This window comes from Pleurodeles waltl, chromosome 4_1 (assembly GCF_031143425.1).
Source record: "Pleurodeles waltl isolate 20211129_DDA chromosome 4_1, aPleWal1.hap1.20221129, whole genome shotgun sequence".
Taxonomy (NCBI): Eukaryota; Metazoa; Chordata; class Amphibia; order Caudata; family Salamandridae; genus Pleurodeles; species Pleurodeles waltl.
The window spans coordinates 397,560,597-397,575,967 of record NC_090442.1 but is presented as its reverse complement, the minus strand read 5'-3'; the positions used below and the strand labels follow the sequence as shown (position 1 = coordinate 397,575,967).

General features: G+C 45.0%; 1 protein-coding gene across 3 annotated transcripts in view; it reads right to left on the bottom strand.

Moving 5' to 3' along the window:
• STK38L (serine/threonine kinase 38 like) overlaps window positions 1-15,371 on the bottom strand; it is a 402,183-nt gene that overhangs the window by 279,585 nt on the left and 107,227 nt on the right. For all 3 annotated transcript variants that reach the window (XR_011202284.1, XM_069228620.1, XM_069228621.1), the window contains exon 2: window positions 292-431. Coding sequence is in view for 2 of the 3 variants with exons in the window: in XM_069228620.1 (XP_069084721.1) it covers window positions 292-425 (134 nt within the window). In the remaining variant the exon portion in view is untranslated. The remainder of the gene's footprint in view (window positions 1-291; window positions 432-15,371) is intronic.

The window sequence follows — 15,371 nt, the reverse complement described above, 5'->3', positions numbered from 1 at the left end:
GCAGGCTTAAGGCTGTGCCAATTTAAGAAACTGCCCCTTTACTCAGATAAGCTCAGCCCAACTGAATGTACTTAAGGTCATCACTTCATTAAAACAAGCATGCAATCTTTGTTAAAATGTAAAGTGCCTGGAAAAAAAATAGTATACAGCTTGTAGAATATATAGAATGCAATGGTTCCCTGTTTGGGCAAAATGACTTAATACATATATGGTTCAAATAGGCTTGACAACTTTTCATCCCATCTCACCCCGAAATAAAGGAGATAAAGCATGCAATGGTCTGCCATGTACCGTGTTTCTCGCTCTTCATGCTGTAAGATGAGGTTGCTGTAGAAGGTTTCCAGTGTGAGCTTGGCTACCGTCACTCGCTCCTGGGTGTGGTGGCTCATAGGAAAGGATGTTGCGGTCCCAGCAGTCATTGCCATGGTAACCTACAAGCAGAAGGCACAGAACAATTACCTAACAGCGGGACAAGGGGGAAATGCACACACCCCAAAATGCTCAAAGGATGGGAAAGGAGTTCCTTTTATAGAAAGCAAAACAAATACAGACTTCAATGCCAAAACAAACTGTTCAGTGCCACGCATGTGCTGGCCAGGTCTCTGACTGTAACTAGATGCGCTGGACAAAGAGTTCTAATGAGGAAACACTAGACAGCTAACAAGTCACAAGACAGTAATACTTAGTGATAGCTAATAAGAAATATCTATAATAACATTTGTAATTTCGCAGAAATCACCACATTTAAAAATGCGATTGTTTTCCAATTCTCACTCAAATACATATTCACATTGCTGAAGTAATGTAATCGGAGCACTCGAGCGCCCAGGTTTCCCACCGAAACGTACAGAGACTTTTCTGGCCTCACATTTCTTACCAAACATAGAGCAGTTGAGTTCATTGTGGGGCGTGCGCTGTTTCCGTTGGCAGATGTACCGGGGAAGAAAAAGGAGGCAAGGGGTGTTTAAAGGCGTTGGTAAAATGGCACAAGAGGGAGCTAACCTACTAGAATCCGTCAAACGTACTGCAGTGATTTAAACTAACTAAATCCTCACCGAGACGGAGTACTGGGTGATGTGGGCCCAGAATAAGTGGGCTCTAATAACAAGAGGGATCACACAACTGGCTTGCAAAAGTCAACGCTAGGTAACATGGTACAGACCTGACCACTCAGTGACTCACAATATCGGCTAATTTCACACGGTCTCTCTGGAAAGAGCACATACCACACAGTGGAAGACAAAGTAGGCTGGAAACACCTACCCTGATTTGGTTTCCAGTATGTATATGACAGGCAGAATACTGACATTAAAAATTGCATTTTATTTACGTTCTTAGTGGCTCTGCTGTAATTTTTCGCTGATGGGCGCGCTCATTCTGTGCGCTCGGTTGAGGTAAAATTGTAGTCCTTCTTCTATTTTAGTTAAATGGCCCGGTTTTTGGCTTTAAAATTCTGGTCACCCTAGATATGACAGACTAAAAGCCCAGACACTCTGCCCAGGGCCTCCTACTTTTCTCGTGTGGTGAATATATTTTTCTTTTTGGGGATTTGAAGGACTGACTTACACACCCACAAGCTGCTTTTCGGTGTGTTAAAGAAAAAAATAGTGACCAACCTGGATTGCTTTTCATTCACTATCTTGAAGTTCCATCTCATGCTATTAGAAATTCTGAACAACAAATGAACATGCATCAAAACTGTAAATACCACTACGGCGAAACTTTAATATGTGTATAGTCAAAATATGTTATATTTGCTATTTATCTGGCACACAGCAGCATAATTGCACGTGACGTTAATCACACACGCTGGTTTGTGTTAACCATCCACTCCATTTATCATGTAGTTATGTGTGCTCTCACGGAGAGCCACTGGAGTGAACACCAGATCCTAAGCCCGGTTGCTTAGTTCTATGAAACAGCCAACAGTTGAAGGGTAACCGCCAAACACAAAGAACTCTTGCGGAGTGCTTTCTGCCATTGCGCCCAACCTAATTTGACAACATCTGTGTAGGGGAGCCTGCCCAGAGATCGAAAATCCAGGGTCTCTTTCACTGGCTTGTTGTGGGCGTGGACCTGCTCTATATTTTTGAGCTCTCACGACCATAGCGCAATCCGAGGGAGCGGCCGGACTGGAAGCGCCGAGCATCGAGGAGGACTGATGCCGAGTGTGGAGGCCTGCCTTGGCTGCTGTAGTCGACTTGGCCGAAAAACTTACAGCATTTTAGGTGCGCAGGGACCATGACTGAGGAACCGGCGAGCTGGTCCTTGTCCTTGGTCCTGGAGGTGAGCAGTTACAGGGGCCCACTCCTCAGGGATCACAGAGGCCTAGCGGCAGCAGTTCCCTGCACCCAGAGATGAAATTGAAGCTGGCCGGTGGTGGTTTGTGAGCGTCGCTGGCCTACCACTAACTGGGGCTGCAGTGGTTGTCAGTCCCGCGGGCGGACAGGTGACTATGCGATTACAAGCCGAGTTGAGTACAGGCAATCGGCCCATGGGGAGCAACTTTGCTGTGATTAGTAACATTTTTGGTCTGCCTCTGACCTGCCGCAGCGCAGCCTGCAACTACAAAGATTAACGCCTGCGCTACAATTAGATGGAAGCCCCGCATCTAGCCCTCTGTCAGACCCCTGCACCATTCCCATAAGTAGTTTTAGTTGGCGCTGCCTGGCAAATTGAGCAAGCTCGAGGTGCACTTGGGCATTCTTATTGTGGATCCACTATAGAGCGTCTCATAAACCACAGGCATGTAGGGGCCCAAGAAGCCAGAAGACTTCTAACTATTGCGGACTCGGAAACGCAGTACAGGATGCCCCTCGTGGGCTTATCGCATTGATGCTGCTAAATGGGGGGTATTTGATGAGCCAAGTGGCACTAGCCGGAGACACTCCCCAACTGCACCCCCGGCACTGCAGACAAGACATTCACTCTAAGCAGGACTGATAGAATTCACAGTCCCTCCAGGTTCGAAAGCCCAATTTGGACATATAGCGGGCTGAATGCCGCTCTGGGTGCCACCGCGTTCTACTCGGGTCCCTGGCGGGCTGGACTTTACTAGGCCACTCCCAAAGCAGCAAGGCGACGGATGGGACAAAATCCCAGGTACCCGAATATCGCAAATGAGAAAGAGCAGATCAACGAAGATGCCATTGCAGGGGACTGTGACGGTGGAAGTACCCCTAGACCCGCCTATGCCTCCCCGCAGAAGCTCAACAATACCGGAAACGTGCTCTGACAAAGAAAAGCTGGGCGCATCCTTGAGGCGGTTGAAGGCGCACGTGCAATACAGGAACCCACAGTGGCCCCTGACCTCCCTCTACTTTGAGGACCAGCATAAACTTAAGGACAAGGTCCACACTAATGAAACTGCTATAACTACACTTGCCCCTCAAGTTAAAGACATAACTGAGGAACTCCAAATGATGGAAACAAATACAGATGCTGGAGGGCAATACAGAGTATGCAAAGGGCTGATCAGAGTTCAATAACGTGTGCATAGTGGGACTCCCAGACAACACTTAAGGCGCAAAACCCACAAAGTATATTGAAAACTGGCTGCAGACCTCAGTCTAACAAGCTTATCTTCTTGCTTTGCGGTTGAGCAAGCCTAAAGGATACCTGCCTGCCTGAAGGTTACCCACTCACCCATTGTGGCCAGGATTTTAAACTTTAAAGAGTGTGATGTATTGTTTTAGGCCTCTTGCTCGACAGAACCCATTGTGTAGACAACCCAAAAGTAATTATATTTCCTGATTTCACCCAGGCGGTGCAGCACCACGAGGGTCTTTTCCCTACAATCTAAAAAAAATATTCGTGAGCTGGATCTCAAATATGTTTGTTGTTTCTGGTCAAACTGAAAATCATGACATCACAAAGTGCGGATTTCTTCATGGAAGTTGACGATGCCTGGTCTTGGTTAGAACAATAAGATCTGGACAAATGCCTGACCATGGCTGGCAATGAATGGACCCACCCAAGTCTCAGCACTGATGTCGCCAACTGAAAGTACAACTGTCAAATGCTCGTCCTATGATCAGCAGTGCAGTGCAGGTAGTGCTTCAGACAGCTGTGGCCACTGGGAGGGGAGTTGTCCAGAACCTACAGCTTTGGTGCCTTACAGGAAAGCGCTGCAGGACAGACACTAGTGTGGACTGGGACGACCTGCAGAGTGACTCCGCAGACTGCTGATTAACTTCCCTAACTCCCTCTGCTTGAGGTCTCCAAAGGTTACCCTTACTGCGGCCCCACAGCTCTGTGGTGGTCTCGCTACTGCACCCTTCATAAGAGATAAAAAGCATCCCCCCACGCCTTGCTTCCCTACTCCCTCTCCCCCCTGGAAGCTAGTCCTGTGGGCAGGTAGTAATAATTGAGAATTTATACAGGCTTATGGTTGGGTCCCCCGGAATCGTACATCATCTCACCCTGTAGCGCACAATAGGATTGCTGACTATATGTCCCAGATTCCCCTTCCCAGGCCAGGCAATGGGTCAAACAATAACCTACTGAAAGACAAGACTTGGGATGGGACCTATTGGTAAATACTTTTCACCACATGGAATATAAGGGGGATGGGGAATGTGACCAAGCAATAGGAACTCCCCACCCAGTTGAAGAGATGAGGAGTCAGCACTGCGTTTCTCTGGGAGTCTCATCTCAATGAGATTGAGGGTGCAAGTCGGACTCCATGACATAAGCTTCTCGGCATATGCAAGGGGCACAGCAATTTGGATGAACCCTGGCACATCATTTGCATTCATGGAAGCGTGCTTAGATACTGGAGGGCCATATGTGCTACTTAGGGGTCAATTGGATGGACACCCATTGGTACTGGGTAGTATTTACTTTACCAACATTATTCAGGCCCGCTTTAAGAGTACTACAAGACTGGACAGGTGCCCCATGGGTACTTGGAGAAGATTTCATTTGTGCATAAGATGTATTGATCGACCAATCCCACCCACCTCTGACTGGCACACCTACAATACACAGTGCTAAGACCCAGAGAATGTGGAATACACACTGGTCCTTGATTGAATCCTGGCTCTGCAGAAAAGTGGGAGCCCAGAAATAATTATTGTACTCCTCAATGCACAAATTACATGCAAGTTTAGACCAGGTTGTATGTATGAAGATTCTCCAGAAGGATGTATAACAGAATATCTTGGGAAAACCCTATCTGATCCCTGCCTCTAGAGGTGAGATTTCACTAGAGTAAAATAGCCTTGCCTATCCTCACTCACCTGGAAATTCCAGCCAACATGGATTGAAGACTCAGTGCTTTAGGATGAACTGCATCAAAACATACCAGACTGTGTGGGACCGCCTCCGTCTACATAATGTCATTTTATGGATCGTGGCCTGCAGCCTCAGATCGGCGGATTTCCCCCATCTCGGATCTAGAGCTTCTGTTCTTTCCACTCCAGAGAGATAGGGGTAGAGATGGCAGTGAGCACACATGTCTCTGTGTTCTAGTTTACCAGGTGATTTGGTGTGGGCACCTGGAATAGTTGCTGGATCTCCCCGTTCCTGACTTCTGCCCCTTACACCACCCATCCCGGAACCTTACACATGTCCTCATTAAAACCTGGTCCAACCTGTCCTTTGCAGATGGCCTTCTTTAATGTGAATGGCCTCACCCATTTTATTAAAAGGCAGATAAACCCTTCTTCCTGCAGACACACCAGCCAGATGTGGCATTACTTCAAGAAATGCATCTGTCCCCAAGTGCATGACAAACTCAGATGGGATTGTATGGGTACAGTGGTACGTGTCCATAGGATGCAGGGCCCCCCAACAATCGACTAACCCCATGGATCACAGGAAGAGCGGGGTGGCAATCCTGCTTCATAAATCCCTGGTGCTCCACAAACTGCAGACGTGGAGAGACCCGATGGATAGATATATGTTTGCCAAGGTCCAGACCTGCAATGAGGTCTTGATCGTGGGCTCGGTCTAATCCCTGCTAGTTGACAAGGCAGACTTCCTTGCCATATTGAACAAATTCCTGATTTCTTTTTGGAACGTTCAGGGTACTTATTGGGGACTGGAACCAGCCCTTAGGTCCGTACCTTGACAAGTTTGGGAATCACGTGGCTCGACAGCCCTGAGATAGATTAATTCTAACTTACATCATAGCTGACCATGCCTTGAGAGATCCCTGGGACCTGACACACGCAAGGGACAGGGATTACACTTTCATCTCAAGCGTCCACGGCACCCGTTCCTGTATCAACTTCTTTTCGTTCTGTCAGACTGCTTGGTAATTTAGTGGCTACCTCGATTATCATAAACAGTACCTCTGACCACAACCTTGTGTGGCTCAACCTTAGCCTCCATCTCCTGTAACGCACCCCTCCTCTGCCCCCTCCCCCAAGCACGCTGGCATAGGAACACCATTCTGTACAAAGCCCCTGAGGACGAACGTCAGTTGTGCCACTCTGAGCCGATATTTGGAGGAGAATGCTCCATCCGTCTGCTCCACAGGTGCTCTGAATGATTGAAAAGGCCTCCCTGAGAGGCGATTTGATGAGCGACTCGGTGGCCTTTAAACACCATTGTAAGGTGGAACCCAGGTGTTTGACTGACCTCACCCTTCGCCTGACTCCGGCATAGAATGCTTCACCAACCCCTGCCCTTCTTAAAGACATGCTTAGTGCCAAGTACGATCCTAACTCTCATTACACTTCGCAAACGGAGCTGACACTTTTCTGCTTGCGGCACTGTGAGGGAGGGTGGAGGATGGACGATTATTGGCAGCTCAGTTGCGTCCGGCGCAGTACCATGCAACAATACCGGCCATCAGGTCCACATGTGATGCTGTTACTTTTTATGAGAGCCTGTACTCACTGGACAATGCTGATGCTGAACAGGCGTTTCTGGAGGGCCTTATCCTACCGGCCCTGTCACATGATCAAGCAGTCACTCTGCTGAAAGTAGCGATGACAAAATTGCACAGCCCATTCAGGGGTGAGGAATACCTATAACCAGACACCCAGAACATATTGTTTGGGGTCAAAGACAACAAGTTTTCATGATTATTTTGACCTTGCAGCAAGTAGGCCTAACCCCCTGCAGTATAATTCCTTTGGCTAGCAGATTACATTACCACATTATGGATCATGGAAGGCAATTGTCTGCAGTCAAGATAATATTTGTGTCCATATGTCAATGCTGTTCGAACTTGTATTTATGGTTCATTATTGCAAAGCATTTATTATTAGGGCAACGTCTCTAAATAAATGTTGTAAGCTCGGACTGCATTACTCACAGTGGTTACAGTACAACAACAACAAAAAAATGGGTACACGTTTCCAAAGTTTACCAATATGAGGCTAAGTTTAATGCTCCCAGAATGTTCTTTGATTGCATGTAAAAATTTGCAGAAGATTGAAAGCAAGATTGATGATCCTTTGCTTTCAAAATATAATGTTAAATAAAATGCAATACGGAAAAATTGTTTTGCTAATTACTTTGAACATTTAGGTACCATTTCTTTAAGGAATAATTTAGTAAGATGTGTTAATCAATGCTAGTATTTCAAAATAATATTCATAATGGAAAATCAGTGTAACCTGTTTCAACAGGACTATAGTTAACATAAAAATAAACACGCATTGGCAAAGCCAATGGTTCAGACATTGGGGGTCCACGTTTTGATTTTTTTCAGTACATGTCCTGTTTTGACACAGCTTTTGTAGCACTTTATTGTTGTGGGCTCTCCCGGGCCTACACCATTGTAACGAACATTGGTAAAAGACAAAAATATTTTGGTCTCAAAAACCACACATTGCTACATGGCACATAACAAAACTTTGTATGGAGATACGCTCCTTGTGAAATAGCAGACTGTTATCACTCACAGTGAAATCAGCCAACAGAGGGATAACAAGACATGGAACTTTACTAAAAACAAAAGGTCTTACTTGAAGCCAGAACTAATTAGGGGCCCAATTCTTAAAGTCACAAAAGAGGACCCATGGTATGTGTCTTTGCAGTAGTGGGGATTACGTATTTCATGAATCCACAAGACTTTACAGACGTAGAACAGGAAATCGTACTCCTAGAATATATTTGTGAACTGTATTTTAACACGAGCAAGTATACAGGTGTAGATTTGTTCATGCGAAAATCTACTTGCAAGTTCACTTTTCCCTCAACCACTTTTTTCCCCAACCCTGGAAGAAGTACATTTCCAACCTTTCTCAGAATGGGAAAAGATTAGGGAAGAGCTGGTGGAAAACTTTAAAAACATGCATCTTAGTAGGTTTGCACAGACTCAAAAGAGCACTTCAACCGTGGAACTTTTGCTTACTGCTACCTCCATCCCTAGAGTAAGTACATCTGCAGAAAGGTGTCAAAATAAGAAAATTGCTAGTATTCAAGCCCTACTATCGTATTAGCACTGGCACAATCAGATAGGCTATTATCAGAGCTCTTTTATAATAAGATTGCTGACATAATTTGTGGCCGCACTATATGGCACCAAAGATACAAGTATTTTTTTTTTTTTTTTTACACAGGACAAGTAGATTTATGAAGTACACTGTCCCATGGACAAGTACATATTTTATTAAATTCCACACCACTGCCATTGACGGAATGGCGACTATGAAGGCCCTGGGAGGTGACAGTCTTCTGATTTAATTCTACAAAATTGCTAAGCCCCTGATATTGTCTCTAGTGGGCAAACTGTGCAGGGAGATATTCACAGTCACGGCTCCTCCCCCACAATCCAATAGGGCTCTTATTTGCTGGATTCCCAAACCTAACTGAGACACCGCTTTAATACGTCAACTACTGCCTGATATCCCTCATCAATGCGGATCTGAAGGTCATGGTGGAAGTCCTGGCCAACAGAATCAAGGTCTATATTCCCCTACTGACCCACCCCTCAAAGGTTGGGTTTGTTTCTGACCGCACTTTGGATCACTCGAGGACGCTCATCCATCTGTCCTGGCAGGCACATCATGATAAAGTTGAGAAGGTGCTCGTTTCTCGACGCTGAGAAGGCATTTGGCCCGGCGGAGTGGATATACTTGTTCCAGGTGAAGGAGGCCATGGACGTGGTGCATTGCTAAAGTTTTGTGGTTCTACAGTGCTCCTATGGCCTCTGTGACCTTTGAGGACTTTTCATCCCCCTTTTTGCTGTCCTTTGAGGCACGGGTGCCCCCTGTTATTTTTGCTCATGCTAGAACCCCTGGTGGCTAAGATATACAGTGCACCTGGTATACATGGGATAACTACACTGGTGGGCGTGAGGAAAGAGTTTTATTACATGGATATCTTGACGGTCCTCTCCAGCCCCAGTGAATCGATCACAGCTTTTATGCAGGTGCCAGATTCCTTCTCTGTGTTCTCTGGATACTGTATAAACCAGTCTAAGTGTGAGGCTCTGCCTATGACTGAGGTTGCATCATTGGGGGTGGTATGGGTTTTTGCATGGCAGACATAACAAGTAGTGATCTATCCCGGGTGGTGCGTGATAACATCGCCCCTGTCATACAGCAGGTTCAGGAGGAATTCACTGCCTGGCTGGTGTTGCCTTTATATCTGTGTGGCCGGGTTCAAATTTTTAAGATGAACGTCATGCATTGATCTAATTACATATTCGGGATGTTTCCTCTGAAAATCCCCAGCAGTACGTTTGGAAAGAGCGTCCAGATAATACAGACTTGTGTGTGGCAAGGGCTGCGGCCTCATCTCAAGGCTGCCAAACTACATGCTAAAAATACCGCAGGTGGGTTGCGACTTTTCCATGTGGAGTCTTATTGGCTGGCCTCGCAGATGTCACATGTGGTGCAGATGCTCCAACCAGCTAACGAGACATCTACATAGGTCTTTCAGAAGCACCATCTGTTACATTTGAAGGGAGAACTTGCAGCTCTTTACATGGGCCATGGCTTATCCATATGCCTGGGCAACCCGATTATACATGCCGCGCACTGTGTATGGAAATGGGCCTACCATCAACTTTGTTTTCCAGGCACGCCACATCTTAAGGCACCGCTATGGCAGACCGGGGATATTAAGATAGGGGGAGGCGGTGGGGAAGAGTTTGACTGGTCGCAGTGAAAGAACAATGGGATCTCATGTGAATGTTCTGGTTCGGGAAGGTGTAATGGTCCGCTTAGTGGATCTCAAGCACGATCACAGGCTATCTCAACCGCAACACTAGCAGTATCGAGAGCTAACATACAGCCTCCAGCCCGCGCTAGGTGCCCCCGCTACAATATAGGACCTGACCCACTGTTGCAGTACATTCTGACCTGGAAAAGTTTTAGGGTTGCTATGGCAGGTCTATACACAACCTTGACGGATGACATCATCTCGCGCACTACTGCTCATTATTTGCTTTGTTGATGGGAACAGAGGCTCAGACTCTCCGTTTCTGATGATGATTAGCACGACTTTTTGGAAAGGATGAGAGCTTCTTCATAGAAGTCAAGTTGAAATTTAGATATTTCGAGGCCTTACACCTCTGGCACTGAACGCCGGAACAACTATGTAATGCGCGAATGCTACAGGACTTCAAGTACTGGAGGAATGATGCACCGGGCTGTGGTATTGTACATGTTCTATGGGACCGCACGTTGCTCTCGCACTACCGCAGTTCGGTTTGGGATACCTTGATGGCGCCCCCAGGGGTGGTCTCTTATCAGACACCTGCCTAGTTTTACTCCCCGACATGACCATATTCCTGAACTTGACACGTCATGATAAACGCTGGTTGGCTACGGCTTTGGCAGTGGCGAAGGTAAAAATAATGCATCACTGGGAATTAGCTATGCCACTGTTTCATAACACAGGGCTCCCTGACATGCACAATATGGCCTCGTGAGCAGTTTATCTATAAAATCAATGATGAACTACATACGTTTGAGGCGGTCTGGGGCCCCTTCCTCTGTGGTTAGCTGTGGGCATCACCATTACTTTTGAAGGCTCTGCACTTTGCACCTGACCGTTAGCTGTTCCAGGGTTGGGTGGAGAATTCACGAGAGAGACTCTGGGGGTACAGTGTTGTAACTGAGGTGTTTCCTTACCTTACCCTTCACTCTTCTCCTTTCCTTCGCCCTCCCTTTTGCCTGTCCCCGGCGTACTTTTTGGTTTGTTTTGCCTTTGTTGATGGAGGCTTGGTTGTGTTCTAGGTTGTGAGTTGTTTTAAAAGTTTTCACTGTGTTTTCAGATGTTTTCAGTCATATGATGCTTTGGACTTGCCTGATTTATCATATCTATACCACTGGTGCATGGTGTCTGTATCTGAACATTATATGCAACCTTAATAAAGAATTGAGATACAAAACAAAGAAATACTAGACTATTTTCACAATATCACAGGCACAACCGACTCAGAGTTCACAGAATGGGAAGTGTTTAAGGTCCTTAGTAGGGGGGCATGCATTCGCTCCACAATTAGTGTGCTAAGTACCTTTTAAATGGAACTCCAGAATGCAGAGTAACAGCTTCTAATTCTAGAGGTAGTGGAGTGATAGGATCTCTCAAAGTGAGATTATCTCGAAGATGTGGAAACTCTAGCTGACCTCCACTAGCATATCCGATGCCTTGATTACGCAAAGTATACAGAGCTGAAACAGACTAAGGGAGGTAAGTTGGGCAGAATATTACCCAGGCTTATTAAGCCACCTCTGTTTGACCCCCTCCCCCCCTCCAATGAAGTCTATGAACTGTAGGGGTCTGCTGGTACCTATACAAAATGCCATTAATATAGCTTTTAAAACTTTTTATGCACAACTATATGTGCAATGCCCCCCACTAGCTGCTCCAGCGACACTGAATGAATTTTTGGCAGGCATCCGCTCTCTCTCTCTCTCTCAGGTACCTCAAGAACATTGGCAATACCTGGCAGCACAGCTCTCTGAACAGTAAATAAAGCAGACACTAGACTCTCTGGCCTAGGACAAGATGCTGGGTTCCAACAGACTACCCACACACTTCTATACCAATTATGAGGCCCTACTAGTTCCAAAATTGCTCACATAACATAACCCAGCCCAGATGACTGGGTGTCTCCATACTACTATTTAAGAGATGATGGTCCACGTCCAGTCCTCATACTGGGCACTATAACAACTCAAGGGGACTACCACCCCCATAATGCCAGGAGGCTACACCTCAATCATGAAACAAAGTAGGGACCCGACAATAATAGTTTCCTTCAGGCCGTTTTATATCTTAAATACCAATTATAAAATATTAAGCAAATTGCTTGCAGAAGGTTTGTTCTGGCTATTTCTGGACTTGGTCCATGAGTACCAAAATGGTGGTATCCCTTCCCAGAACATGGCCGCACCCACTGCAAGGACGCTAACTGGACGACATTTCTTTTCTTGGAGGTACAATGTCGCCAGGGAAAGCAGGTAGGGATAGCCACTTTCCCTCATTCTTTTAGCTTTGGCCCGTGAGCTTCTACAGGGAGTGCAGAATTATTAGGCAAATTAGTATTTTGACCACATCATCCTCTTTATGCATGTTGTCTTACTCCAAGCTGTATAGGCTCGAAAGCCTACTACCAATTAAGCATATTAGGTGATGTGCATCTCTGTAATGAGAAGGGGTGTGGTCTAATGACATCAACACCCTATATCAGGTGTGCATAATTATTAGGCAACTTCCTTTCCTTTGGCAAAATGGGTCAAAAGAAGGACTTGACAGGCTCAGAAAAGTCAAAAATAGTGAGATATCTTGCAGAGGGATGCAGCACTCTTAAAATTGCAAAGCTTCTGAAACGTGATCATCGAACAATCAAGCGTTTCATTCAAAATAGTCAACAGGGTCGCAAGAAGCGTGTGGAAAAACCAAGGCGCATAATAACTGCCCATGAACTGAGAAAAGTCAAGCGTGCAGCTGCCACGATGCCACTTGCCACCAGTTTGGCCATATTTCAGAGCTGCAACATCACTGGAGTGCCCAAAAGCACAAGGTGTGCAATACTCAGAGACATGGCCAAGGTAAGAAAGGCTGAAAGACGACCACCACTGAACAAGACACACAAGCTGAAACGTCAAGACTGGGCCAAGAAATATCTCAAGACTGATTTTTCTAAGGTTTTATGGACTGATGAAATGAGAGTGAGTCTTGATGGGCCAGATGGATGGGCCCGTGGCTGGATTGGTAAAGGGCAGAGAGCTCCAGTCCGACTCAGACGCCAGCAAGGTGGAGGTGGAGTACTGGTTTGGGCTGGTATCATCAAAGATGAGCTTGTGGGGCCTTTTCGGGTTGAGGATGGAGTCAAGCTCAACTCCCAGTCCTACTGCCAGTTCCTGGAAGACACCTTCTTCAAGCAGTGGTACAGGAAGAAGTCTGCATCCTTCAAAAAAAACATGGTTTTCATGCAGGACAATGCTCCATCACACGCGTCCAAGTACTCCACAGCGTGGCTGGCAAGAAAGGGTATAAAAGAAGGAAATCTAATGACATGGCCTCCTTGTTCACCTGATCTGAACCCCATTAAGAACCTGTGGTCCATCATCAAATGTGAGATTTACAATGAGGGAAAACAGGACACCTCTCTGAACAGTGTCTGGGAGGCTGTGGTTGCTGCTGCACGCAATGTTGATGGTGAACAGATCAAAACACTGACAGAATCCATGGATGGCAGGCTTTTGAGTGTCCTTGCAAAGAAATGTGGCTATATTGGTCACTGATTTGTTTTTGTTTTGTTTTTGAATGTCAGAAATGTATATCTGTGAATGTTGAGATGTTATATTGGTTTCACTGGTAATAATAAATAATTGAAATGGGTATATATATTTTTTTTTTAAGTTGCCTAATAATTATGCACAGTAATAGTCACCTGCACACACAGATATCCCCCTAACATAGCTAAAACTACAAACAAACTAAAAACTACTTCCAAAAATATTCAGCTTTGATATTAATGAGTTTTTTGGGTTCATTGAGAACATGGTTGTTGTTCAATAATAAAATTAATCCTCAAAAATACAACTTGCCTAATAATTCTGCACTCCCTGTAGTGGTGAAACTAAGGGAAATGGGTGAGGGGCTGGGGATACTAGAAATGGTACAACACATATAGGCAATGTTTCCGCTGCACCTGGGGCAATGTTCTCCTGAGTACAATAATGTAAGAGACAGGGGTGTGGAATTTAACAAAATATCTACGTGTCCATGGGACAGGTTGCTTCATAAATCTACTTGTCCTGTAAAAACAAATCTACTTGTCTCTTTGATGCCATGTAGTGCAACGACAAATTATAGTGGCAATCGCATTATGTAAAAGATCTGATAATAGCCTCTCTGATTATGCCAGGGTTAATATTATAGTAGGGCTTAAATACTACTAATATCAAGCTCTACTATAGCAATTTCTTAAATTTGCCACCTTTCCGAAAGTTCTACATACTGGGGCTGGAGGAAGCAATAAGAAGCAGTTCTGGGGCTGGAATACTTTTGGGTCCGTGCAAACTTACTAACTTGCATGTTTTAAGAATTTTTCCCAGCTCTTCTTTAATCTTTTCCGGTACTGAGAAAAGCTGGAAACTAACTCCCGACAAAGGCAGAAGCAGAAGTTCTTCCGGGATTGGGAAAAAAGTGGTTGGAGGTAAAGTAAACTTGTAAACGCTCAATAGATTGCCACATGAGCAAATCTAGACATCCATATTTGCTAGTGCTAAAATACAGTTCACAAATACTTTCTAGGAGTACAATTTCCTTTTCTACTCCTGTAAATTCTTGTGCCCTTAATGAAAGCCACTAATACAAAGATATTTACTGTGGATGTACTTTTGTGACTTTAAGAATTGGGTGCCCAATTAGGTCTGGCGTTAACCAAGACATTTTGTTTTTATTAAAATTCTGTTTCTCTCTATATCTATCAGCTGGCTTTACTGAGAGTGACTGCATTCTACTCTTCCACAAGGAGTATACTGAAACACAAAGTAGTTTTGTTAAGTGCCAGGAAGTAATGTGGCAATGTGTGCTTTTTGAGACCAAATAATTTTTTTGTTTTATGCCAATGTTTGTTAAAATGGCAAGGGCCTGGCAGTCCCCACAACATTAAAGTTTGACATAAGCCATGTCAAAACAAGACATGCATTGACAAAACCAAAAGATTGACCACAAACGGTGGATCGGTTGGCTTTGCCAGTGCTTGTTTATTTTCATGTTTCCCATAATCTTTCTCAAAATGGTTACATTGATTTACCATTATGAATATATATATTTTTTTTTTAAATACCAGCATGTATCAACACATTTTACTAAATGATGCTTGAAACAAATAGCACCTAACATCTCACAGTAATTTAGTGAAACGTTTTTTTCCTACTTGCTTTTTTTCCTGAACATTTTATTTTGAAAGCAAAGAATCATCAATCTTCCTTACAAGCTTCTGC